Here is a 27826-nt window from a genome sequence, read left to right as displayed (position 1 = left end):
GTTGGGGAACTGAAATTAGAATTGATGAAGGGTATTAAAACAGAGTTAGAAAAGAAGTTCCCTCAATACTAGTAGATGTGGAATTACAAAGTCAAAATAGCGTGCCTCTGAAAAGGGACTAATAGATGCCAAGAGCCTATGAGTCACAAGCACATGAGTTGCAAGAGTTTGAATTCAAGAGAACAGATCAGGCAGTGCTGCTTAATACCATCACATGATCTGCCCGGAGGCCCCATATTCCATTAAAATAAAGAGTGGGGCAGAGCAGAACCCAGAACACTGTTGCTCAGGGTGGATGGATTCAGAAGAGTACTGAAGCCCTGATTGCCCCAGCCAGGGAGATCTCAGCATGGAACGTGTCTACCACATCCTAGGATTTCTGCTGCTAGCTTTAGGACTGCCACCCTGCACCACCAAACGTGAGTTTCTGTTTCTCTGTAGGTGTTTATCTCTCTGGCTGTTAGCCCAAGTGATGGATAATAATGCCCTCTGACTAGAGCTGGGCTAGAGCTCCATGGAAAGCAAGTATGGCCTCACCCATTTCTTCTCCTAACAGGAGAAATGTTGGAAGGATAGCAAAAGGCCTCCAAGCCCATCTTTGCTTCTGGTCCATGCAGCTTCCCTGAGCTCTTTCTACTGCACTTGCCACACAGTGGTCAGAGGGAAGAGGACAGTCTCTGTCCCAACAAAATATTAGTTCCCTCCAAAAGGATGGAGAGTCCAGATGAAGAGATGAAAGGGGCTTCAGTCCCCTTCATCCCCCACAGCACGAACTGGAACTCATACTAACTGAGCTGAACTTCCCCCAACCTTCTGGAGCTTGCTGCGCTCATGGGGTGACTGCACTTGGTGCATTCCTCTTCACCATAGTTCCACTTGAGAGGTTTTGAAATGTCTTTGTTGTTTCATTTTGGTTTTGGTGCTGGTACTGGGGCTTGAACTCAGGGCCACAGTGCTTTCTCTTAGCTTTTTCATTAGAAGTTGATGCTCTACCATTTGAGTCATACCTCCATTTCTGGCTTGTTGCTGGTTAATTGATGATAAAGTTTCATTGACTTGGAACTGCGATCCTCAGATCTCAGCTTCCCGAGTAGCTAGGATTACAGGTGAGAGCTGCTGGTGCTGGACTTTTAAAAATGCCCCTTTAAAAGCCGCTGTGGGAATGAGAGTCAGAGCAGCTTGAGTAAAACCTTCTCTTGCCCTTTGCACCTGAGGCAGACCCTTCCGTGTGGTTGCGAGGCCGGCTGCCTTGCTCACATTGCTCAGGCGATCCTCACATCCACCTTTATGGAGCAGTGGTCCCCGTATTGAACAGTCAGGGCTCCCAACCCCAGACCTGCTTTGTTTCTCAGTGCAGTTCTGAGAGCTGACGGGGGGCGGGGGGGGGGGGGGGCGAGGGGGGGAAGGGTGGAGAACACTCTCATTGAGCCTCCTCCTCCCGGGGAGAGCCAGTGGACCCGGGCCTGGGAGGGGGCACCAGGAGCCCTGGGCTGGGGGGTTGTGATTCCTCATGGAAGCTGGAGATGCGCAGACCTGGTGGGTGGGGGTGCCAGGCCCGACTCCGCCCCCTTCCACCCCCCTTTACTGACTGCAGCCGGGAGGGACAGCAACTGGGGGCGGGGGAGGGTAAGAAGTGAGGACCTGGGGTGGCGGGGTCTGGTACTGATTGTCACCTTTTCCGGAGAGGGCAGGGAATTCACACCAGGCCACCACGCAGCTGGCAGACAAGGGACCAAGCCTGCCGGCAGTCCTGTCCTTCCTGGCAGAGGGGGCAGCACAGCGGATTTGGGCTGCCAGCCGAGGGGTGGGAGCGGATGGACTACCAGTGACTTCGCTTCCTTGACTTTCCCTTCCCTCATTTGTGAAACCGGGTAAGGTTTTGCAAATGGGGCGCGGCGGGGGGGGGGGGGGGGGGAGGGGGGTCGGTCCCGGGTGAACCTCCCAGGATGGATCCCACCAACCCAGGGGGAGAACCGCGATGCCGGAGAATTGCCTCCTCCTGAGCCCAGCCCCCTTTCACCTGGATCCCAGACTCTGCCCAGTAAACCAGGTCTAATAAGATGTTGAGTTTGACAAGGCTGGGTGAAATAGTCTGGCCAGAAGAAACAGGGATTTAGTGCTATATGGAATTGCAAGGCCGCTCCGCCACTTTGCAGCGCTATTCCTGGTTTAAAAAACTCTGCTGATGGCAAGAGTAGGCCCAGATGTACCAGATGTGAGGGGCACAGATCCCTGAGATCAGACATTGGCCTTCACCTCCACACACCCCCCCCCCACATTCTTTTCTTTTTTTAATCCATTTAATGTCTGCTTACTATTGGGTTAATTTTTTTAATTAAATTTTTTTTCTTTTTTTCTTTTTTTCTTTTTTTGGCCAGTCCTGGGGCTTGGACTCAGGGCCTGAGCACTGTCCCTGGCTTCTTTTTGCTCAAGGCTAGCACTCTACCACTTGAGCCACAGCGCCACTTCTGGCCATTTTCTGTATATGTGGTGCTGGGGAATCGAACCCAGGGCCTCATGTATATGAGGCAGGCACTCTTGCCACTAGGCCATATCCCCAGCCCCAAATTAAATTTCTTACTTGGGGGTAATTGTAGATTCACATAGAATTGTAAGAAATAATACAAAGAGACCCCCAACTACCCTTTACCCAGGATGCGCCAATGGTAAATACACAACACAATATCATAGCCAATATACTGATACAGAGGCAGTCAAAATACAGAAGATTCCATCTCCACAAGTGCCCTATTCTCACTTACAGCCAGTCACCTCCTGTACCCCCAGCCATGGCAACCACAAATCCACTCTCCATTTTTACAATTATTTCTGGAATGCCACAACCAATGGAATCATACAGCTTGTAACCTTTAGACACTGCCCACCCCCCATAATCATCTGGAGATTTATTGAAGTTTGCTGTATCAATCGTTGCTTTTGTTTTATTGCTGAGTAGTATTCCATTGCCAGGAGATATCTAGCTATATAAATAGATAATAGATATATAAATAGATAATAGATATAGCTATACATATAGATAATAGATATATCTCCATTACAAGTTGTTTACCCACTCACTCATTGAAGAACACCTGGGTTATTCCAGTTTGAGCTATGATGAATAAATAATATTCATGTCCAGATTTGTGAGTGAATCTAACTTCCATTTCCCTGGGATGTGTGCCAAAGAATACAATTAAGGCATACAACTGGTTGTATGTAAGTTTTATAAGAAACTATCAGAGGACCATTTTATATTCCTGTCAGCAATGTCTGAGTGAGCCGGAGTCTGCATCCGCACCTGCGTTAGGAACTGCCACTACTCTCTGTTTTGGTTATAGTGCTATAGCTACAGGGAGTTTACATTGTGGTTTAAGTGTTCATTTTCCTACTGAGTAGTAATGCCGAGTATCTTCTTGCCACCCATGCATCTTCTTTGGCTTTTATTTTGTTTTGTTCTCTCCCTCTCTCCCTCTCCCTCTCTCCCTCTCCCTCTCCCTCTCTCCCTCTCCCCCTCCCTCTCTCCCTTCCTCTCTCCTCTCTATCTCTCTCTCTCTCTCTCTCTCTCTCTCTCTCTCTCTCTCTCTCTCTCTCTCTGTCTCTCTCTCTGTCTCTCTCTGTATGTGTGTGTGTAGTCCGGTACTGGGGCTTGAACTTTGGGTCTCAAGCTCTCAGGTGGCTTTTTTTGCTCAAATCTGGCACTCTAGCACTTGAACCACCTTTCCCCTTCTGGCATTTTGCTGATTAATTGAAGAGTCACACAGACTTTTCTGCCACAGCTCGCTTTAAACCATGATCCTCAGACCCCTCCTGAATAGCTAGGAAGACAAGTGTAAGCCACCAGCACCCACCCTATATTTCCATTCTTGATACATCTGTTTGTGCCTTTCACCAATTTTCTAATTGAATTGTTTGTTTTTTAGTCTTGAGTTTTGAAAATTCTTTATTTATTTTAGGTACTAGCCCTCTGGTGGAAATGTAGTATGCAAATAATTTTCTCATGTGTGTAGCTCTTCTTTTTCCTCATAGTTTCATAGAGCAAAATGTTCATTTTGATAAGGTCCAGTTTGTCCATCCTTTTCTTATGGATGAGTTCTTTCTCTCAAGTCTAAGGATTCTTGTCTGGCTCTAAATCCAGAAGTTTTCATCTGTGCTCTAATTTTTTTTACAGCACTGTTTATTTAAAAGTTTGTCTTTTCTTCCTTGCATTGTTTCTTTTACTTAATGTCCTCCCCCACTTTTTGTTGCCTGGTACTAGGACTTGAACTCAGGGCCTGTGTTCTTGGTTTTTTTTTTGCTCATGATTGATGTTCTAACATTTGAGCCATGTCTCCAGTCTTTTTTTTTTTAAGATTTTTTTTCCAGTCCTGGGGCTTGAACTCAGGGCCTGAGCACTGTCCCTGGTTTCTTTTTGCTCAAGACTAGCACTCTGGGCTGGGGATATGGCCTAGTGGCAAGAGAGCTTGCCTCGTATACATGAGGCCCTGGGTTCGATTACTCAGCACCACATATACAGAAAACGGCCAGAAGTGGTGCTGTGGCTCAAGTGGCAGAGTGGTAGCCTTGAGCAAAAGGAAGCCAGGGACAGTGCTCAGGCCCTGAGTGCGAGGCCCAGGACTGACCAAAAAAAAAAACCAAGTGCATCAAGGCTAGCACTCTACCACTTGAGCCACAGTGCCACTTCCAGCTTTTTTTATATATGTAGTGCTGAGGAATTGAACCCAGGACTCATGTATATGAGGCAAACACCCTACTGCTAGGCCATATTCCCAGCCCCATGTCTCCAGTCTTATTGCATTATTTCTACATCTTTCTCAAAAATCAGTGAGGTATAGTTGTGTAGGTCTATTTCTGTGCTTTATTCTGTTCTAATGACCAATGTGTCTGTTCCTTGTTACTCTTTTTTTCTTTTCTTTTGTTTGTCATTCCTAGGGTGCTGTACCTGAATGTTGTACCTGAGCAAGGCTAGTGCTCTACCACCCAAGCCACAGCTCCACTTCCAGCTTTCGGGTGGTTAATGGGAGATATGAATCTCATGGACTTTCCTGCCTCTGCTGGCTTTGAACTATGATTCTCATATCTCAGCTTCCTGGGTAGCTAGGACTATGGGTGTGAGCCGTCAACACCCAGTTCATTGTTACTCTTTTTTGAAGTTTGTGTGCTTGTCCTTGACATCTGATATTTAAGCTCAGAAGAGGGAAAACTGAGTTTTGATTATACTTCTGGAAACACCCTCTCAGGCCCTAATGAAGTAGACTCTGGAACAGTGGAAAGGACAAATTCTCAGAACTAGTCGTGACTCTTCATTTCTACCAGATTAAGGATGACCCTGGATGAATCACATTTGTCTCTAGAATTGTTTCAAATGAAAGAATCTTAGTTCTTTCCATGTGACTCCATTCAAAGTAAATATCCGGTTACAAATATTTATCACTAAACACAAATTTTCTGTCCTCACTTAACATCTATTTCTAAACAAGAACACTCTCACAGAATCACAGGGCATTAGGCTTTGGAAATGGAAAAGATGTTCTATATTATTAGTCATTAAAGAAATGAACATTAGAACTACAGTGTTACTCTGTATCAAAAAAAAGTAGTGACATGTAATCCCATCACTAAAAAGGCATATATATATATATATATATATATATATATATATCTCCATCTAAGAAAGTAGAAACCACACAGCCATTAGAGTTACCATCAATTCAAGATTATAAAGAGTTTTTAAAGAATTATAAACTTGGCTAGCAAGGTGGCTTAGTGGTAAAGTGCTTGCCTAGCATGCATGAGGTCCTGGGTTCAATTCCCCACATAAACAAAACAATAAAATAAATAAAATTTAAAGAACAAAAACTACAAACTTTAGAGCAACTACTTAAAACAATACAATCCAGGTGTACCTAATAAACCAGTGAAATATAATCTCCAAAAGTACAGGAAAAGAAAATAAACAGAACAGATTGAAAAATAATAAAATGGTAAACTTAAATCCCATATTATCTATAGTTACATCATATGTAAGCTATCTGAACATTGCAATGAATGTAAGGATTATCAGACTAGATTAATGAAAACATAATCAACTCTATATTGTCTACACGAAACTGCTTTCAAATATAAGAATAAAGGCTGGGTGCTGTAGCTCACATTTGTAATCCTAGCTACTCAATTAGGTAAAGATCAGGAGGATTGAAGTTCAAGGCTAGTTCCTGAAAGATGTAAATGAAGAAGCTGAGCACCTGTGACTCATGCCTGTAGTCCTAGTTATTCAGGGGGCTAAAATCCGAAGATCATGGCTCAAAGCCAGTTTGGACAGGAAAGTCTATGAGACTCTAATCTCTAATAAACCACCAAAACAAAAAAACAAAAAAACAAATAGAACTGTGGCTCAATTAGCAAAGCAAACTAGCCTTGAACAAAGAGTCTCAAGGACAGGCCGGTCACTGGTGGTTTATGACTACAGTCTAGCTACCTAGCTGGAGGTTGAGATCTGAGGATCACCGTTTGAAGCCAGCCCAGGCAGGAAAGTCTGTGAGACTTTAATCTCCAATTAACCACCTAAAAGCTAGAAGTGAATAGTGCTAACCTTGAGCACAAAATCTCAGGGACTTCTCATGCATGGGTCCTGAGTTCAAGCCCCATGACTGACAAAAAAAAAAAAAATCTGAAGGACAGTACCAAGACCCTGAGTTCAAACCCCAAGACACACACACACACACACACACACACACACACACACACACACACAATTAGTGAGACTCCATCTCAACCTGCTAGGTACAGTGGCAGGTGGCTGTCGTTCTAGCTATGCAAGAATCATAAATAGAACTGTGGTCCTGGCTAACATGGGCTGAAACTCAAAGCCCTATCCAAAAAATAATTAAAACAAAATGGGCTGGGAGTATGGTTCAAGTGATAGAGCACTTGCATAGAAAACATGAGACTCTGAGTTCAAACTGCATAGATATATACATACATATGATATAAAGTAAAAATGACTAAAAGTCAAAATAATATATTAGCTAAACATCTAGCATTAACATCAAAGTATTCTTTATAATAAGGAAAATCACCAGGGTTAATAACAAATGAGTCAATACATCAACAAGATTTTTTAATAGTTCTAGATTCATATAACAATGGAGCTTCAAGAAAACATAAGCAACTGGCAAATACACAATTATAAAGACTTCAAGATATCACTGTTGTTATTATTTTCAATGTACTATGTGAAATTATGCCTTTTTCTTTTGTTATTCTTCCCTATGGTTTTACCCCTGATGTCACTGTAACTGATTTTGGTACCCTGGGTATTGCATATACGTTTATCGGAACTAGGGAAGGGAAGGGGAACACCAAATTGGAGAGACAAAGGGTAAAAGGCAAACCAATGCTACAGAAATACTTACAAGACAATATGCTGTAAACCAACTTACCACTCAGGGCAGGGGAGGGAACTGGGGAGGAGGGAAGGTGGGAGAAAAATGAAGGAGGTAACAAGTTTGGCAAGAAATGTACTCACTGCCTTATGTATGAAACTGTAACCCCCTGTACATCACTTTGACAATAAATTTTTAAAAATTCAGTACTGAGAAAATAAAGACTAAGATTCTACTCTCAGTAACTGAAATAAAGAGTAGGCCGAATTATTATTATTTTTTTTTTATTTTTTATTTTTTTGGCCAGTCCTGGGCCTTGGACTCAGGGCCTGAGCACTGTCCCTGGCTTCTTCCCGCTCAAGGCTAACACTCTGCCACTTGAGCCACAGCGCCGCTTCTGGCAGTTTTCTGTATATGTGGTGCTGGGGAATCAAACCTAGGGCCTCGTGTATCCGAGGCAGGCACTCTTGCCACTAGGCTATATCCCCAGCCCCTAATTATTTTTTAATTCCAGCAAATAGAACATTTTGTGTGCGCGTGTGTGTATGTAAGAGAGAGAGAGAGAGAGAAACAGATCGAGCGAGAGAGAAACACAGAGAGAGAAAGAGAGAAACAGATCGAGCGAGAGAGAGAGAAAGAGAGAGAGAGAGAGAGAGAGAGAGAGAGAGAGAGAGAGAGAGAGAGAGAGAGAGAGAGAGAGAGAGAGAAAGAATCTTTTTCTGGGGATCAAATTCAGGCCCCCACATATGCTAGGAAAATATTCTGCCAGTGAACTACAACCTCATCTGAAATGACATTTTTTTTAAAAGCAAAACACTCTATTCAACAAATACAGACTACACAAGTGTATTTGAAATTTTTACCAAGACAGACCGCATCGTGGGCTACAGAACACTGTTTCCCAGCGGGCTCTCCACTCCCACTGCGTGTCTGAATCTTGGAGGCATTCCTAGGCTTTGTGATGCCTTGCTCTACACAGAGATTAGTTCACATTGAGGAAAGATTTAAAAACAGGTCAATTTTCCTCATGATTTCAAGTCAAACGCAAATATTCTGAGAATCCAAGTGGTGACTAAGAAATATTGGCTTTCAAAAAAACAAACGTGGCCTGGGAATATGGCCTAGTACCTAGGCCTCTGGGCTGGGGATATAGCCTAGTGGCAAGAGTGCCTGCCTCGGATACACGAGGCCCTAGGTTCGATTCCCCAGCACCACATATACAGAAAACGGCCAGAAGCGGCGCTGTGGCTCAAGTGGCGGAGTGCTAGCCTTGAGCGGGAAGAAGCCAGGGACAGTGCTCAGGCCCTGAGTCCAAGGCCCAGGACTGGCCAAAAAAAAAAAGAGCGCTTGCCTCATATACATGAAGCCCTGGGTTCGATTCCCCGGCACCACATATATAGAAAACGGCCGGAAGTGGCGCTGTGGCTCAAGTGGCAGAGTGCTAGCCTTGAGCAAAAGGAAGCCAGGGACAATGCTCAGGCCCTGAGTTCAAGGCCCAGGACTGGCCACCAAAACAAAACAAAACAAAAAAAGTATTCAACAAATGCAGCAGTGGTACTCATTGGACACTATGTTGAAAATGAACTATACAATTTGTGTATGGAGTGGGAGGGAAAAACTGGAAGACCATAAGGAAAAGGGTGACATTGTCCAAAAAAGAAATGTACTCATTACCTGACATATGTAACTGTAACTCCTCTACACATCACCTTTATAATAAGAGTTTTTAATTTTTTAATGTATCCACTCTGCATACACACAGAGATTGGATCGAAATGTTATACTCAAAGTATTTGCAGTAGATTTTTTTTTTAAAAAGCATTCCCTACTTTCTGGACATATTGAAGACTTGCTTTTCCAACAGTTTGATATGAGTAGCTTCTATCACCATTGCTGCCTAAGAACTAAATGGGAAATGGACTAGACAAATAATTGGCTTTTCAAATGCTGACACAGGATTTCATGACGTGCTGGGCAGTGAAAGACATCCTGGGTTTACAAGGGAACATAACCCATTACCTGGCTGGTCTTCTGATGAGAATGACTGGAATGAAAAGCTGTACCCAGTGTGGAATCTGGGAGATGCAAGATGGGAAAATTCGTGGAAAGGTACGTCAAAGAAAAAAATTCCACCTGAAAAACTGGAGCTTCCAACACCAATCAGCCTGGTTGCTTGGAGAGCCGATGAGACTGCCTGGCTCATGGGCCCACATGGAGGACAGATGGTGCCCTAGTTGCCAAGCTAGGGATTCCTGCTCTGGAAATCTTTCCCTTATCCTACTATTTTTCACTGTCTAAGCTACAAAAAATAATGTTTAAACTTAAAATTTTTGAGTACAGATTTAGTTTCAAACATATTTAACTAATGTGGAAATGGGCATCACCTGTGGCTCTGATCCATGGTGGTTTATCAGAAAGTGAATCATCAGTTTGTTCAGATAGAAGAGAGAGTCCTTCAGCCATTGGGCTTTAAAAATTTTTTTGGGGGGAGGGGGGTTTGCAAGTCCTGGGCCTTGAACTCAGGGCCTAAGCACTGTCCGTGGCTTCTTTTTATGCTCAAGGCTAGCACTCTGCCACTTGAGCCACAGCGCCACTTCTGGCTGTTTTCTATATAAGTGGTGCTGAGGAATTGAACCCAGGGCTTCATGTATACGAGGCGAGCACTCTTGCCACTAGGCCATATCCCCAGCCCCTAAATTTTTTTTTAGTAAACATAATTTTATCATTTCTCTTTAATCTAATGGGAAGATTTTATTTTTATTTTTCTTCAGCTTAATAATATAGTGAGTCTAAGATGTGGATGGAAGGCTGGAGGACTGGTAAGATGGTATATTGAAGAGGAGAGGAAAATGTGTCAGAAGAGAAAGGTGTTATGTGGGTTGCCCTGTAATTTTTTTTTTAATTGCCAGTCCTGGGGCTTGAACTCAGGGCCTGAGCACTGTCCCAGGCTTCTTTTTACTCAAGGCTAGCACTCTGCCACTTGAACCACAGCGCCACTTCTAGCCTTTTCTATATATGTGGTGCTGAGGAATCGAACCCAGGGCTTCATGTTTATGAGGCAAGCACTCTTGCCACTAGGCCGTGTTCCCAGCCCCTGTTATTTTTATTTTTGTGCCAGTAATGGGGCTTGAACTCAGAACCTCATGTTCTCCCTTAGTTGTTTAATTCAAAGCTGGTATTCTACCACTTGAACCATACTTCCAATTCCAGTTTGTTGCTGGTTAGTTGGAGATAAAAGTCTAATGGACTTTTCTGCCTGGGCTAACCTCAAACTTTGATCCTCAGATCTCAGCCTCCTGAGTAGCTAGGATTAGATGTTGGTCACCAATGCCTTGCTATTTTAATTTTCCTAAATAAATAGTCTCTCTATAGTTAGAGAATCTTTTAACTAGTTTCACTTTATTGTTGTTATTCATCTTTTAGGATGCTAGCATCCATAAAGTGAATTCAATGCATTGTAAAGAAATCTGTGGCTCCTTCAATTCTTTTTCTTTTTTTTTTTTTTGCCAGTCCTGGGGCTTGAACTCAGGGCCTGAGCACTGTCCCTGGCTTCCTTTTGCTCAAGGCTAGCATTCTGCCACTTGAGCCACAGTGCCACTTCTGGCTGTTTTCTGTATATGTGATGCTGGGGAATTGAACCCAGGGCTTCATGTATACAAAGCAAGCACTCTTGCCACTAGGCCATATTCCTAGCCCCTCCTTCAATTCTTTATTTTTTTTATTTGCCTTTCCTTGTTTATTTCTGGGTGCAAGGAGAAACTGATGCTGATGTTGGCTCAGTGTGTTCCATGCCCGCTTTGTCATCCTAGGAGGCCGTGTGCAGGCAGTCCTGACCAGTGACTCCCCAGCACTGCTGGGTTCAAATATCACATTTGTGGTGAATCTGGTGTTCCCCAGATGCCAAAAGGAAGATGCCAATGGCGACATAGTGTATGAGAAAAACTGCAGAAATGGTAAGAAATTCACCTAAACTACCGGGGGCCCGGATCGTAAGCCTTAATGCACCTAATAGCAAGATGATGCTGGCGTCCCTCGCCACCTCCTCTTCAAGTCAGATGATGCAGGGTGATCCTGTGGTGCCACCAGGCCCCTTCATCACACTAAGTATCAATACATCCAAGCCTACTGGGCACCCTTAACATCTCGATTAATAGACTCTGATTTTGACTTTATTATTTGGGACATTTTTAGCTACTTCAAAAATAGCCCATGTAACAGACTTTTGCTGATGAGTTTAGTTTCTGCTAACCAGTATTAATTTGTGTCTTTGAGGTTTTGTCTGTGTGTGTCAGTATTGGGGCTTGAACTCAGGGCCTGGGCGTTGTCCCTGAGCTTTGCTTTGTTCAAAACTAGTGTTCTACCACTTGAGCCACAGCTCCACTTCTGTGTGCGTGTGTGTGTGTGCGTGCGTGTATGATTAGAGTCTCTCAGACTTTACTGCCCAAGCTGGCTTCAAACCACTATCCTCAGATCTCAGCCTCTTGAGTGTCTAGGATTACAGGTGTGAGTCACCAGCATGATTGCTGATTGTTTACTTGCTGCTTAATTGGAGATAAAATTTCTTGGATTTGTCTACCTGGGCTTGTTTCAAACCACAATCCTCAAATCTCAACCTTTTGAGTAGCTAAGATGACAGGCATGAGCCACCAGTGTCCAGTACAGTTGGGGTTTGTTGTTGTTGTTGTTTTCCTTGAATCATTTGAAATGACAAATAAATAGTATGGAAGAGCTAGGTGTAGTATACAGATATAGTCCGGGCTGTGGAATGAGTGTGGTGGTGGTGGTGTAGTTTGGTGGGAGATCCTCTTATTCTTGGTCATTCCTGGCTGATATTTTTAGGAATAGTCATAATGTTGCCAGGTGTGGTTTTTCATGCTTGTAATCCTAACTACTCAGGGGGCTGAGATTTGAGGATTGAGGTTTGAAGCCAGCCCAGGCAAGAAAATCCAAAAGACTCTATCTCCAATTAACTGCCCAAAAATGGGGAGTGGAGCTGCAGTTCATATGCTAGAGAACTAGCCTTGAGCACAAAAGCTCAAGGACAGCGCCCAGGCCCCGAGTTCAAACTCTAGGACTGCCTCCCCCTCCAAAAGAATCATGACGTCAAGTGAAACAAGAAAGATTCTGTTAGAGTGTGTCAAGTAGACACATCAAACATTCTCCCATCTTCTTTGAGTAGGCTTGAAATTTGGGGAGATTAATATAGAATTAAGTGAAATCTCCAAGTTGAACTTTCCTGAAATCTTACTTCATATAGTACTTTTCTTGAAATACAATGTTTATGCACAAGTTCCAAGTGTTCTATTGGATAAATTCCAAACATTAGGTTTTTAATCCTGCATTTAAAAGTTTTTCAATTGGTTATGGAAAACTATAAAGCAATGTTTGCATGATGCACACTGGGCACTTGGAGCCCAGGTACCTACCACTCCTGACTTGTTTCCTTTTCTATTTAGAGTCTGGTTTGTCTCCTGACCCATATGTGTACAATTGGTCCAAGGATGGTGTCTGGGGAAATGACATGGACCAAAGCCAGCATGTGTTTCCCGATGGGAGGCCCTTTCCTCAGCCCCACAGATGGAAGAAATGGAATTTCATCTACATCTTTCACACACATGGTTGGACTTTTGCTATTTGCCTTCATCTTTCCTTTACCTTTTAAAATTGAACCTTGTTTCCTTATTCTCATTAGAGCGCCAAGAGTTTAACAGGTACTCTGGTAATTTTCCTTACTTGGGTGGACAGTGAGAAAGAAAAATAAAATCCTGGCTAACCTTGTGAATCCCCAGGACAGCAAAGACTTAAAATGAGAAGATAAGTAGGCTCAACTGCCTTCTTAAAATGAAGCTGCTCATACTTTGCATCTAAAATAGTAATACAAAAAAATTATGTTGGGTGCTGGTGGCTGATACCTGTAATCCTGACTACTCAGGAGGCTGCAATCTGAGGATCTTAATTTGAAGCCAGCTCAGGCAGGAAAGTCTGTGAGACTCTTATCTCCAATTAATCACAGAAAAAGCCAGAGTAGAGCTGTGGCTAAAGTGATAGAGCACTAGCCTTGAGCCAAAGAAGCTCAGGGACAGCACCCAGGCCCAGAGTACAAGCCCTAGGACTGACAAAAATAAATAAATATATAAATAAATTATACAGCACCTAGGATTATAGGCTTGAGCCACCAATGCATGGATGAATTTTTTTTTTTTTTTTGCCAGTCCTGGGGCTTGGACTCAGGGCCTGAGCACTGTCCCTGGCTTCTTTTTGCTCAAGGCTAGCACTCTGCCACTTGAGCCACAGTGCCGCTTCTGGCCGTTTTCTGTATATGTGGTGCTGGGGAATTGAACCCAGGGCCTCATGTATACGAGGCAAGCACTCTTGCCACTAGGCCATATCCCCAGCCCCTGGATGAAATTTTTAATAATTAATGAAACATTTGCTGTAGGAAATTTAGAAAATGAAAAAAAGACAAATGAAAAATAAAGTTTTCCTTCCTTCCTTTGTTGTGCCAGTACTGAGGCTTAAACCCAGGGCTTGTGTGCTGGCCCTTAGCCTCTTCACTCAAGTCTCATGTTCTACCACTTAAGCCATAGTTCCTCTTGTGAATTTTTGATGCTTAATTGGAAATGAGAGTCTCACAGATTTTTTTCTGCCTAGGTTGGCTGGCTTTGAACTGCAATCCTCAGATCTCAGCCTCCTATGTAGTTAAGATTATAGGTTGAGCCACCAGCACCTTCTTTAAAGCACATTTTTTAAAAGCTTAGTTGACATTCCATTAAACATATCCAGAGCAGATTTTTTTAATGTAAAACCTACCTTCAACCTAGAAATAACTCTGCTTTTCTTTACTTTTTTTTCTTTTTTCTTTGGCAGTCCTGAGGCTTGAACTCAGGGCCTGGGCTCTCTTCCTGAGCCTCTCTTTGCTTAAGGCTAGCGCTTTACCACTAGAGCCACAGTGCTATTTCCTGCTTTTTCTGAGTGGTTTATTGAATATAAGTGTCTTACAGACTTTTCTGCCAGGGCAGGCTTTGAACTGGGAGCCTCAGATCTCAGACTTCTGAGTATCTAGGATTATAGGCATGAGCCACTGGCACCTGGTTAACTCTGCTTTTCTAATAAGACTTTCTTGAATTTCCATTTTCTTCAGAGTCTCCCTCATCTGGAGGTGGTCTCATCCCTCATGGCATTAATATGCCCTCATGCATTACCAGCCCCCTGACAGAGACTCCTCCTCCCCTACCACCTCTGGTGGAGTTGTCCTCCATCAGACAAGGGGAGTTTGCAAGTTCCACATTGTACCAGCAGTGCGTTTTTCTCACTCATTCAGCCATGTGATAATCGTGGCCTTTAAACATCACCATCTCACATGCACTCATCTTACAATGCCCAAACAGTCCAGGACATACCAGTCCCCTACCAGCTAATAGCAGTTAGATTCAGGAAAATGGGAGAAGGAAAAGGAGTGACTCAAAGATGCTCTAGAAATGTGTTTAAGGGCTGGGAATATGGCCTAGTGGCAAGAGTGCTTGCCTCGTATTCATGAAACCCTGGGTTCAATACCCCAGCACCACATATATAGAAAACAGCCAGAAGTGGCGCTGTGACTCAAGTGGCAGAGTGCTAGCCTTGAGCAAAAAAGAAGCCAGGGACAGTGCTCAGGCCCTGAGTCCAAGCCCCAGGAATGGCAAAAAAAAAAAAAAAAAAAAAAAAAGAAATGTGTTTAAGGAACCACTTTATCTTTTGTATCTGTTTTTGGTTTTGTTTTGTTTTCATGCCCACTGTTGAGGCTTGAAGTGAGGGCCTGGTCACTGTCCTTCAGCTCTTTTGTTTAAGGGTGAATCTGTACTACTTGAGCTACAGCTCCACTTTGGCTTTTGGTCACTAATCAGAGATAAGGGTCTCATATACTTTCCTGCCTAGACTAGCCTCGAGCTGGAATTCTCAGAAGTCAGCTTTCTAAGATTATAGGCATGAGCCACCAGCACCAGCAATTAGCTGTGTTTTTATGTAGAAATACTATTAGAAAGTTGAGAATATTGATCTTCTTTTACATATGATAATGTAGCTGTAGTCATACTGTTACAAAACTAACATAGAATTTTTCCAAAATTATGTGTGCGTGCGTGCGTGCGTGTGTGTGTGTGTGTGTGTGTGTGTGTGTGTGTGTGTGTGTGTTGGTCCTGGAGATGGAACTCGGCCTGGACATTGTCCCTGAGCTGCTTTTACTCAAGGCTAGTGCTATACTAGTTGAACTAAAGGTCAAGTAGGAGTTTATTGGTGATAAGAGTCTCACAGACTTTCCTGCTCATGCTGACTTTGAACCTGGATCCTCAGATTTTTGCTTCTTGAGTAGCTAGTATTACTGGTATGAGCCACTGGTGCCTGGCTCCAGAAAAATATCTTCTTAACTCCCTTGGACATGTTATTATTACATTAAATGTACTTCCTATAGGCAAAGTATGTGTTTCAAGGACCAAATAATATATCAAATATTTATTTGTAAAGTAAGCACATTTTATATGACTCCACTAAATATCTCTTAATACTTTAACTAAGTAGATGTCATTGCACATAGTGGGAAGGTTTTGTAAGGTTTCACATAGAATTTCTGAGCACTTTCTCTTTGTGTGGAACCATTGTACATTCGAAGCCTGTTCCCCTCCTCTGAGTGATCTCTAAGTGGAGGGGACAGAGGAGGGGGCCACTCAAGAAAATGAGATCCAGAGGATCAAGGTTCAAAGCCTTTCACAAAGCTTTTCCCACAAACATTGTGGGAAACCTTTGAGAAACAACTTCCTATGATGATCAGGTGATATTGACAATAGCTAAAAATGTCCATTGTCTTCAAGGTCAGTATTTCCAGAAACTGGGACGGTGTTCTGCGAGAGTTTCTATTAACACGTCCAGCCTGACTCTTGGTCCTCAAGTCATGGAAGTAACCATCTACAGAAGACACGGTCGGGCATACCTTCCCATCGCTCAGGTTAAAGATGTGTATGTGGTCACAGGTGCGTGGCATGAACTCTGGGTTAACTGTGGATGAGACCCTTAGGTCTCTCCACACTAATGGATTAAAGTAGGCACCAAGTGCTGTGGTTAGGTTATGGCTCAATCTGTGACCCTACTCAAACTTATGTATTTAATCATGTTGTACCCACCTATTTCCAGAACAGTTTTTGAAAACTCTAGAAAATGTTCATGCAAGAAGGAAAGCATGCTGTTGTTATCTCTAATTTTAGTGTTGGTGCCAGTCCTGTGGCTTGAACTCAGGGCCTAAACGCTGTCCCTGAGCTTTTTTGCTCAGGGATAGCGCTCTACCATTTGAGACATGGCTATATGTCTGGCTTTGTGGTGGTTGATTGGAGATAAAAGTCTTATGAACTTTCCTGCCCTGGGTGGCTTCCAGTGGAGATCCTCAGCTCTCAGCCTCCTGAATAGTTAGGATTACAGATTTAATTTTAATTTTAATATAAAAGCATTATTGTAGTTTTTTACTTAAAATCAACCAGCTGTCAGGTTCTGGTGACTCACCCCTGTCATCTTAGCTCCTCAGGAGGCTGAGATCTAAAAGATCATAATTCAAAGCCAGGAGGGCAAAAAAAAAATCCATGAGATTCTTATGTTCAATTAACTAGCAAAAGGCAAGGAGTAGAGATGTGGTTCAAGTGGTAAAGCACCAGCCTTTAGTGGACAAAGATAAGCAAGAGCACAATGCCCCAAGTTCAAGCCCCAGTACCACTGTGCATGCTCTCTTTCTTATGTTGTCTCTTTTAGATCAGATTCCTGTGTTTGTGACCATGTTTCAGAAGAATGATCGAAATTCCTCTGATGAAACCTTCCTCAGAGACCTTCCGATTGTGTTTGATGTCCTCATCCATGACCCCAGCCACTTTCTCAATAACTCTGCCATTTACTACAAGTGGAATTTTGGAGATAACACTGGTCTGTTTATTTCCAACAACCATACTTCAAACCACACATATGTGCTCAATGGAACCTTCAACCTCAATCTCACTGTGCAAGCTGCAGTGCCCAGGCCTTGTCCTTCACCTTTATCCACCCCTTCTCTAGGTAAATATTTTCTGAGTGATCTTTGAGGTAGACTTCTTAAGGGCTAAAAAAATATTCATGTAATATGTGTGTGGTGCGTGTGTGTGTGTGTGTGTGTGTGTGTGTGTGTGTGTGTTCAGTACTTGAGATTGAACTTGGGGCCTCCTATGTGCTAAGCAAGCATTCTACCACTGAGTTACTTCCCTAAGCATAGGTTATATTACTAAATTTCTACTTAAGAGGCTAAAGGCACAGTTAACTGGGAGAGTGTTTTCCTAGCATTCACATGTCTATGTTCTTTCCCCAGCACCACAAAAACAGATCAGGAAATAATTGTCTATTTAAAAGAATTGTGTTGTCTTTATAATGGTTCCACTTTGTACTTGTGGATTTTTTTAACCTCCTTATCAATAGTTTTTAAAAGTTTAATATGTTTAAAAACCATCTTGTGGTAGCATTTGGTAACACATATGAAGCAGAGCTTGAACTCAGGGCCCGATGCTTTCCCTGAGCTTTCTTACTCAAGGGTAGTGCTCAATCATTTGAGCCATAGCTCTACTTCTGGGCTTTCTCCCTCTTTTTTTTTTTTTTGGTGGTTAATTGAAAATACAAGTCTCACAGACTTTCCTGCCGAGGTTGACTTTGAACTGTGATCCTTAGATCTCAGCTTCTTCTTTTTTTTTTTTTTTTTGTTTTAGTTTTTATTATCAAACTGAATTACAGAGAGGTTACAGTTTCATACATTAGGCATTGGATACATTTCTTGTACTGTTTGTTACCTCATCCCTCATTCCCCCCTCCCCCCTCCCCTTTCCCTTCCCCCCCGCCCCAGCCATGAGTTGTTCAGTTCATTTACACCAAACTGTTTTGCAAGTATTGCTTTTGTAGTTGTCTTTTTTTACCCCGTGTCTCTCGATTTTGGTATTCCCTTTCAATTTCCTAGTTCTAATACCAGTATACACAGTTTCCAATATGCTCAAATAAGATACAGAGATAGTGTAGGGGGCTGGGGATATGGCCTAGTGGCAAGAGTGCTCGCCTTGTATACAGAGATAGTGTAGGTACAACCACAGGGAGGTGACACAAGAAGATCATCAATAATAGAAGCTACAGTTACACATGGCACGTTGAAAGTAGTTACAACTGTGATATAACAATCATTTCCATAACATGGAGTTCATTTCACTTAGCATCATCTTATGTGTTCATAAGGGTATAGCTATCGGGCTCTTGTGATCCTCTGCTGTGACTTGCCTAAACCTGTCCTAATTATTCCCTATAAGGGAGACCATGGAGTCCATGTTTCTTTGGGTCTGGATCACTTCACTTAGTATAACTTTTTCCAAGTCCTTCCATTTCCTTACAAATAGGGCAATGTCATTCTTTCTGATAGAGGCATAAAATTCCATTGTGTATATGTACCACATTTTCCTGATCCATTCATCTACTGAGGGGCATCTGGGTTGGTTCCAGATTCTAGCTATGACAAATTGTGCTGCGATGGACATTGTTGTGCTGATGGCTTTAGTGTGATTTTGTTTGTGGTCTTTTGGATAGATACGCAAAAGTGGGGCTGCTGGGTCATAGGGGAGTTCTATGTTTAGCCTTCTGAGGAATCTCCATACTGCTTGCCAGAGTGGCTGAACCAGTTTACATTCCCACCAACAATGAAGTAGGGTTCTCTTTTGGAGATCTCAGCTTCTTGAGTAGCTAGGATTATGGCATGAGCCACCTGTGCTCAGCTTTCTTTTTGCTTTATGCAGAGTACTGGGGCTTGAACTCAGGGCGCACAGCTCCCCCTTAGCTTTTTCACTTATGGCTGGTGCTCTGCCACTTGAGCCACAGCTTTGCTTCTGTTTTTCACCATTTAACTGGAGATAAGAGAATCACAGATTTGTCTGCTTGACTTGAGTTGGAACTGGGATCCTCAGATCTCAAGCTCCTCAATAGCTAGGATTAGAGACAAGAGCCACTGGCACCTGCCTAGCCCTGGCTATGTATAGAATGCTTTTTGCTTGTTTAGCCTGTCACATTTCTGATTATTTCACATTTTCCATAGCTAGGAGAGCACACACTGACCCCTTATAAAGACTCAGGCCCTATTCACTTTCTTCCCACAGTTCTCCCCACACTTGTTCTCTTTCACTACTCTACCAACTAACATCCAGTGTCCCATGGAAACACATCTGTAGTTGAAAGCAATTTCCAAGTGGCCCAAAATGAATGTCACTTGAGAGCACTTCTGGACAAGCAAGCCATTAAAAGTGTTTTTAATATAAGGCATATTAATTAAATGTCACCCATTACTGGTCTGTAAAGACATCCAAAAAGTTTTTAATTAAAAGCCTGCTTTGGGAAGTGTCTAATTCTTCACCCTGCCTCCTTACCATAGCCACTTTGACCATTCCCACTTCTTGGCACCCCATGCTGACATGCCCTCATTGGCCTCAAGAGGGCACTATGACTCAGTCCAAAAGGAGTGCTTTATTATAATGAATGGGCTTCTTGTAGCTGTTTTTCACTATTTGCAATAAATAATAAAAAAAAAAAAGGCATTAGAAATAAGAGCAGCGCTATGCCTGTGTGTGTGTGTGTGTGTGTGTGTGTGTGTGTGTGCACATTCACGTGTGTGCATACAAACTAATCCTTGGGCTTGAACTCTGGGCTTGGGTGCTGTCTCTAATCTTTTATGCTCAAGGCTAGCACACCACTACTTGAGCCACAGCCCCATCTCCAGGGTTTTTTGTGGGGGTCTTGGGGGGTTTCTTGCCAGTTAATTGAAGATAGGAGTCTGGAAGACTTTTCTGCTTGGACTAACCCCAAACTTTGATCCTCAAATCTCAAGCTACTTGTGCTTGGCCATGTTTCTGGTTATGGTTATCTCGTGTCACATCGTGAACAACTATTTTAAATTCTTATTTACTCCAGGGCTTGCTGGTGACAATTCCCTGGAGCTGAGCCAGATTTCTGATGAAAGCTGCCAGATTTACAGATTTGGATACTTTAAAGCCACCATCACAATTGTAGGTAAGGCTAAAGACCAGTGGAGAGCGATGCCAATGTGCATGGGTGTCCCAGTCACTTGGCTAAACTGGAAGGTTCCAAGATGATGCCATTGTGCACTAGCAAGACAACTCAGTTGTAGAGTCTGGCTCACTACTCACCATTCCTTACCCGTCCTGGAGGAAAGTGCCCTCTGCAGAGCCCATGTGTTAACAAGTCTGCCCTGGGCATGGACCCACCTGTGCATCCAGAAATCTGAATGAATAGGGAGGAGAAAGACTCGGATAGAATTCCCCCAATTTTCACTGTCCCCCACTCTCTGCTAGTGTTCACAAAGTCACTTTTGTTGTGTAAGAAAGGAAGGATGAGCAGGCCATCTCACATGGCAGTGCATTTTGGGCACTGTGTACCCTGGTTCTGGGGACAGAGAGAGGAAGTCAGAGCTGCACCCAATCCAGCACCTCTGCCTAAGGGGAGCTAATCACATTCTAAGCCAGGGCTGCATCTGACCAGGGTCACCTTTTCCTAAAACATCTTCCCAGAGGGGATGCTACTTCCTCATATACACCCTGGCTCTAGAAACGAGGACCTAGGTGGGACAGACCCATATAGGGTAACTTCGAAAAATGCTACATGGACATGCATGAATTCCCAGATTTAGAGGGTTTCTGCTTGGCAAGATGGCTGTCTCCATTTCTCTTCTTCTGAGTTATTAAGGAGTGTGGCTTAACCTATTTAGGTTTCTATAATAGAATACCATAGACTCGGTAGCTCCTAACCAGCAGTGATTTATTTCTGTGAGATTTCTCACTGTCCAAGGGCTGAATCCAGATAAAGGTGCTGGCAGATTCATTGTCTGGTGAGGGCCATCTTCTCACTGCATCTATACATGGCAAAAAGGGAAGAAAGGGAGCCTTGTGTGCTTCTCTGGGGTCTCTCCATCACCTAACACCACAACCTTGATTTGGATTTCAATATATGAAACTGAGTGAACAGAAACACTCAGTGAACATCAGTGTGGCTCGTTTACTGTGTGTTTTGTTGTTTTCCGATGGCGGTCATCCTGTTAGACGGAATCCTAGAGGTTAACATCATCCAGATAACAGATGTTCCAATGCCTGGGGCACAGCCTGACAACTCCCTGGTGGACTTCACTGTAGCCTTCAGAGGGACGTAAGTACGTGGTTTCCACCAAAGGCATGCATCAACAGAGGACCCCAGCTCTGAGCTAAGGCCTTGACTACCAGGCATCTCTTTTAAGCTGATTTTAATTCCTATTTATTAGTAACCCCATGAGAAAGGACTTATAAAGGTCCTTAGAAGGTGCTATCAAGCACCATATTTGTTAGAGTTGAGCAAGGCTCACTACCTTTAACTGGTGACCCATTTCAATTAACTACTATGGTAACTAATTGGACATTTATTATGTCTTCAACACCTTACATCTCTTCTCATTCTGAGTCCTCACCATCTGAGTCCCTCCATTTCCAGATGAGGCAAGTGAGGCACAGGTATCACTGGGACCTGGCAGAGTGTAGCTCATGGCTGAAAGCCAGTGTGTAGAAATCTAATGGGCAATTGTCCCACAATAACTGATTAAGCACTGTCTCTGGCTTCTTTTTTTCTCAAGGCTAGCACTCTACCACCTGAGCTACAGCACCACTTCTGGCTTTTACTATGTATGTGGTGCTGAGGAATCAAACCCAGGTCTTTATGTTTGCGAGGCAAGCACTCTACCACTAGGCTGTATTCCCAGCCCCTAATTTGATTTCTTATGCTTTGGTCAGGCTATATACATCAAGCTGAATATAAATAATCAGATACATTTTTAAAAAATCAATGAATTTATATGTATTTAACTAAAGTAATAAAAACACCTGTGGCCAAGAATAGTAATCCCAGGTTACCTCAGTGGGCTGAGGAAAGAAGATCTTGACTCTAGGGCCAGCTATACTTCTCAAAAAAAATACTAAACCTACTGTATGTTTAAATATATAAAGTAATCAGGAGAATGGGATGATCTAAAATGGTTATATTTGGTAGAAAAGAATAACTAAGAAGTTCTTCAGCTTTCATGGAAGAGCAGAATGAACTGCTTGTGTGATCTTGACCTAAATGCGTCCCCTCCCTGAGTTGGTTTGTCACCTCTTACAGGGAGTAATGTTACTTTCCTTAAGGGGCCATCCTGAGGAACAAGCAAGATCATGTCATGACCTTACTTATTACCTTGCACATAGCAAGTCCTACACAAACAGCTGTGTTGCAGCTGTCCTCATACCTCTCTAGGACCAAGCAGGGCTGACTCTGCCTCCTGATAATGTTTTTGTCTGACACGTAAGCCATCTGTGTCTTCTAGCCTTCTGGGGACCAGAATATAGCAGGAATGGCTGGGGCTTTGCTAAGTTTCTGCCAGCCCCTCACCCAAGGAGACACAATCTCCTGCTCCTCCATCTTCTGGGCCTTACCTTCCTGGGCCTGAAGAGAAAATGGGAGCTCAGCCCTGGGCTTAGTTTAATACTAACTCAAAGCCAGGCTCCAATTGCTCACACCTGTAATCCTAGTTATTCAGGAGACTAAGATCAGAGGATCCAGGTTTGAATCCCATTCAGACAGAAAAGTCCATGAGACTCCACCTCCAAATAAGCAGCAAAATGCCAGTCTGGAAACAGTTCAAGCAGTTGAGCTCTTGCTAAGAGAATAAGAAAGGCAATTGAGAACATAGTTTAAGCCCCAATATCACACATAAAAAAAGAGTAAATCGTATGTGACAATTCAGCATTATGTGATTTGAATGAGTGAGATGAAATTGTTATGGAACCGTTGAAAGTAATGTTACATCTGTCCCTCCATTCCCACCCCCACCCTCACCCTTTGTGTCCACCCACTTCTCTCACCTCACAGCATCCCCACGGAGGTCTGTACCATCATTGCTGACCCCACCTGCCAGACCACCCAGAATGTGGTCTGCAGCCCAGTGGATGTGGACGAGATGCGTCTATTGAGCATGCGGAGAGCCTTCAATGGGCCTGGCACGTACTGTGTGAACTTCACTCTGCAGGACGATGCAAGTCTGGCCCTCACAAGCACACTGATATCCATCCCTGGCAAAGGTAAGATTTGTTTCATGGTCCTTTGAGAACTTTGATGTCACAGGTAAAGTGTGTCCCAAGGTCAAAGCCACTGAGGGCTTCGCCATCAATGTTCAATTATATTCCAGTGCAAAATTCATTTGAGATATTTTGTCTCAGGAAGAACCAAACTTAGGGCTCTGTGTGTGGCAAGCAAACACTCTACAGCCAACCTTCAAACCCTTCATTGAACCCTTGTTAATAGTGATTTGAGAATTGGCATTAAAAGCCAACTGTAAATCAATGTAGGGCAGTAATGAGAGAAAACAACTCAGGCTTATGTCTGTTAATTTAAAAAAAATCAGCTGTGATCATGGGCCAGTAATAATGAACTATGATCATTATATGCTTCAAGAGATTTATACTGTAAGAGTACAATGTAAAGCCCATCAAAAAAAAACGAATGTTCTCCTCCAGTGACTTGGTAACGAGGGGGAGGCTGAGACCAGGTTGTCACATGAGTCCACCTGGGCAAGGACACAAGGCCAACAGATGTGAGAAACTCCATGGATACCTCACCCCAGGAGGAGGAAGGTAGATCTACCAAGCATTACACAGAAAGGATAGCAAACCATCTTACTTTTCCTACAGACTCAACAGAAACTCTACTCTTCATCCTTCTGATGCTTGGAGAGGCTTAATATTAACAAAGTTGAAAAAGAAATTCCATTTCAAAATTTTGAAGCTGGGTACCAGTGGTTCACATCTGTAATCAATCCTAGCTACTCAGGAGGCTGAGATCTCAGGATCACAGTTCAAAGCCAGCCCAGGCCAAAAAAAAAAAAAAAAAGTCGATGAGACTCTAAGCTGGAAGTGGAAGTGTGGCTCAAGTGGTGGAGCCCTGGCCTTGAGTGGAAAAAGACAAGGGAGAGTGCAAGGCCCTGAGTTTAAGCCCATGTCAGTACTGGCACACAAAAAAGGAAGGGAGGGAGGGAGGGAGGGAGGGAGGGAGGAAGGGAGGGAGGGAGGGAGGGAGGGAGGGAGGGAGGGAGGGAGGGAGAGGGAGGAAGAGAAGGGTACTAGGAAACTGCTGGCAACACAGTGTGATCCAGGCCCAGGGAGAAAGGCAATCAGTTTGGGGACAGGAGGAGGGAACTGGTGCCATCCAGAATGGCTGGAGACTAGCAGATGAGGAGACTTAAAAGAGCTGGTGGAAGGGCATTGTCTCAGAGGATGTGGAGCTGGAAGACCAGGGAGGTTGCAAGGAACTCCCAAGATTCTTAACATAGGAGGCAAGCAGGTAGGGCAAGGCTACAAGTGCACAGTGCATCATGGGACCCCTCAGCATCTGTGTGCTGCTGGCTCAACAGACACCCAAGCAGATGTCTCTACACCATGGCATCTTTCCCTGAGCCCTAACACAGTGTTGCAGATACTCCAACTCATTCTCTAAATGGAAGATAAGCTGATACCCAAAGATTTAGTATTAATGTATTTAATTTTAAAAGATCACTAAAATCCCAGAGGGAAGGGAGAGTGTATCTCCTATGAGAGCTCCCTTCCTCATTTATTTAAAGGCATTACAAATAGATGCCCTGTAAAGGGAAGATGTAATAAACATTGTTTCTGTTTGCAGACACAGCCTTCCCTTTAAGAATGGCACATGGTGCCCTGATCTCCCTCAGCTGCTTGGCCATAATTGTCACTGTGATTGCTGCCTTGATGTACAAGTAAGTTTCAGCTCCTAACACTTTAACCTTATGTGTCTTGCCAGCAGTAGCATATTTCTGTCCGTAGTAAATAGCATATTTCTGCACAAATGTGCTATTTCCTTTTTAAATTCCTTTTAAACATTTTGGTTATGAGAAAAAAATCTTCTTTTGAACTATGAATACTAAACTGGAACTTGTTAATATTGCTTTTTTTATCCTAAAAGTGCTACCAGATGTCAGTAGTTTGTTGTATCTACAGAATGTCTAACACATAATCTCCAATTAACTGAGCACTGGTGGCTCACACTTGTAATTCTGATTACTCAGGAGACAGAGATCTGAGGATCATGGTTTGAAGCAAGCAGGCAGAAAAGTTAGTAAGACTCTTATTTCCAGTGAACCAGTGAAGTGCCAGAAGTTGGAGGTAAGGTTCAAGTGGCAGAACACTAGCCTTAAGTGGAAAAAGCCCAGGGAGAACACAGTCCTGAGTTTTATTGGCACCCAAGAAACAAAAATCTCAAATTATACTGAGTGTACACATTTCTTACATAAATAGAAAATTAACTATATCTTCACAAGATACCAATGTGTTATAAGCCATAGATTAGGTTCTGTAGAATTAGCTCTTTTGTGTCTGCCATGAAAAAGATGATAGAAAGTACAATTTATTGAAGATATTCTTTCATCAGAAAGATAGACGGTAATATCAGCTTTAATTTAAAATCATTGTCCAACATGTTGTTTTCAGAAAACACAAGAAATACAGACCAATAGAAAACCATTCTGGGCATGTGATCAAAAGCAAAGGCCTTCATGCTTGCCTCCACCACACCAAGGCTGCGATATTTCCAGGAAACCATGAGAAGAATCCATTGCTGCAGGACAAACGGGGGATTCCTTAAGTCTTCTGCCTTATTTCTGACCAACAGCCCTCTTTTCAGTGCCGTTAATGTGAGCTGTGCAGAAGTAGATAGCTGTTGATTCTTCTTTCCTAAAGCTTATTCTGTAATATGTATTATGATCTAGGGAGGTTGGTTAAATGACATTTTAGAGAAATGATAGCCCTACTGCCTTTCATTATGTGTTATAATTCACACTGCACTCCATTAGGGTAGACATACTGTGTCTCAAGAGCAAGAAGACTCATTAGACTCTGACCCAGATTAGCTGGAAAAAGAGGCTGGACATTTTCTGTCTCTCTGTACAATCATATGCAATAACACCATTGTAGTTCTGGCTAGATTTAGCTCCATGCTTATTGAATTCTATTTCATTGAATATGCATAAGCTGCTGATGAATCAATAATAAGCTCAAGCCTCTCATATGATGTGCATACTTGGTTGTTGTTTTTTAAGTGCTTATCTGCTGGATGCTGCTGGCTCACGCCTGTTACCCTAGCAACTCAGGAGGCTGAGATTTGAGGATCACGGTTTGAAGCCAGTCAGGACAGGAAACTTCATGAGACTTTTATCTCCAATTAACCACCAAAAAGCCAGAAGTGGAGCTGTGGCTCAAGTGGTAGAGTGCTAGCCTTAAGCAAAAAAGCTAAGGAACAGCATACACAAATTTTAAAAAGGAAAAAAGACAAAAATGAAAAGGCAAAAAGAAAAAAGTCTTCTAATAAATAGGTATGCATGTTACACTTCTATATAGCTATACTATTCTTTCATTCATTCTCATGGGCATTTATTTAGTGCTTTCTGTATGCCAGCCCTGGTACTACGGACATGGCCCTGCCTTCAGAGAGTTGACACTCTTGTGTATATATCTGCATATCCTCATTCTCTGCTTCATATATTTACAATCATGCAACTTGGTTGGAGCAGATTATTACCTCCATTTATGGCTAAAATCATATGTTTTATATATGTTAGACATGATATTCTTTTTCTCACCCTCCTGAAAAATAAATTGTGAGAAGAGACAAGACCTTGGTTTGTTATTATTTTTCATATATGTTGTTCATTTTTAATTTCTTTATAGTTTGACAGGCAAAAAGTTTCTTAGTGTGACCCCCAAAGAGCACTGATAAGCTCACACATATTTTCTATCTTAAAAGTATGTTATATGGTGTGTGAAATTCTAAATAAAAGTTTAACATAACTTATAAATGTGTCTAGTTGGGCAAATATAAAATAAAAGATTCTGTCTGAGGATGCAGTTCAGTGAGAGCACAAGTTCTTAGCTTCATTCCCAGGCCTGAAAAAAATCAAGTAAGAGATTTTTATAAGTAATTGTCTAGGCTCTTTGACTAATCAATAGCATGTGTAAAATAAGGGTGTGCATAAAAGGGAGAGAAGAGAGGTTAATTGGAGTTGAATATGACCAAAGTGCATTATAGATGTATGAAAATGTTATAATCCCACTGAAAAAAGAACTTCAAAGTAAAAATTAAAAATGGGGAGCAGGATTCAAGATCATGGATTGACATGCATTGCTGTTAAGGATCAAGTTGTAAATATTTTTGGCTTTGGGGCTGTCCAGTCTCTGTCATAGTTACTCCACTCTGCCATTATAGACTGCAAACAATTAGAGACATTGAATAAATGAAAGAGGATGACTGAATTCCAACAAAAACCTGTCTTCAAAAACAGGTGGTGGGATATAGTTGAT

At 42.8% G+C, this 27826-nt stretch overlaps 1 protein-coding gene across 2 annotated transcripts; it reads left to right on the top strand.

Moving 5' to 3' along the window:
• Positions 1–252: 252 nt before the first annotated feature.
• Gpnmb (glycoprotein nmb) lies at positions 253–26670 on the top strand. 2 transcript variants are annotated; one of them, XM_048339693.1, is made up of 11 exons: positions 253–419; positions 9342–9494; positions 11195–11338; positions 12842–13003; positions 16229–16387; positions 17154–17450; positions 20358–20456; positions 21503–21602; positions 23331–23542; positions 25137–25230; positions 25961–26670. In XM_048339693.1, exons 1-11 carry the CDS (start codon positions 350–352, stop codon positions 26112–26114), a joined length of 1644 nt encoding a protein of 547 aa, XP_048195650.1. In that variant the 5' UTR covers positions 253–349; the 3' UTR covers positions 26115–26670. The 2 variants fall into 2 exon arrangements, with proteins under 2 accessions (XP_048195650.1, XP_048195649.1); XM_048339692.1 differs by having other exon boundaries at positions 21503–21605; positions 23334–23542.
• The last annotated feature ends 1156 nt before the right edge of the window (positions 26671–27826 follow it).

The sequence above is a fragment of the Perognathus longimembris genome, chromosome 2 (genome assembly GCF_023159225.1).
Source record: "Perognathus longimembris pacificus isolate PPM17 chromosome 2, ASM2315922v1, whole genome shotgun sequence".
Taxonomy (NCBI): Eukaryota; Metazoa; Chordata; class Mammalia; order Rodentia; family Heteromyidae; genus Perognathus; species Perognathus longimembris.
The sequence above is the reverse complement of the archived record's forward strand: the minus strand, read 5'-3'. Positions and strand labels throughout refer to the sequence as shown.

Coding starts and splice junctions, on each gene's coding strand:
- Gpnmb (XM_048339693.1), top strand. CDS start 350: ATGGAACGTGTCTACCACATCCTAGGATTTCTGCTGCTAGCTTTAGGA. Junction 13,004..16,228: donor CTACATCTTTCACACACATG/GTTGGACTTTTG, acceptor ATTGTCTTCAAG/GTCAGTATTTCCAGAAACTG. Junction 17,451..20,357: donor TTTATCCACCCCTTCTCTAG/GTAAATATTTTC, acceptor TATTTACTCCAG/GGCTTGCTGGTGACAATTCC.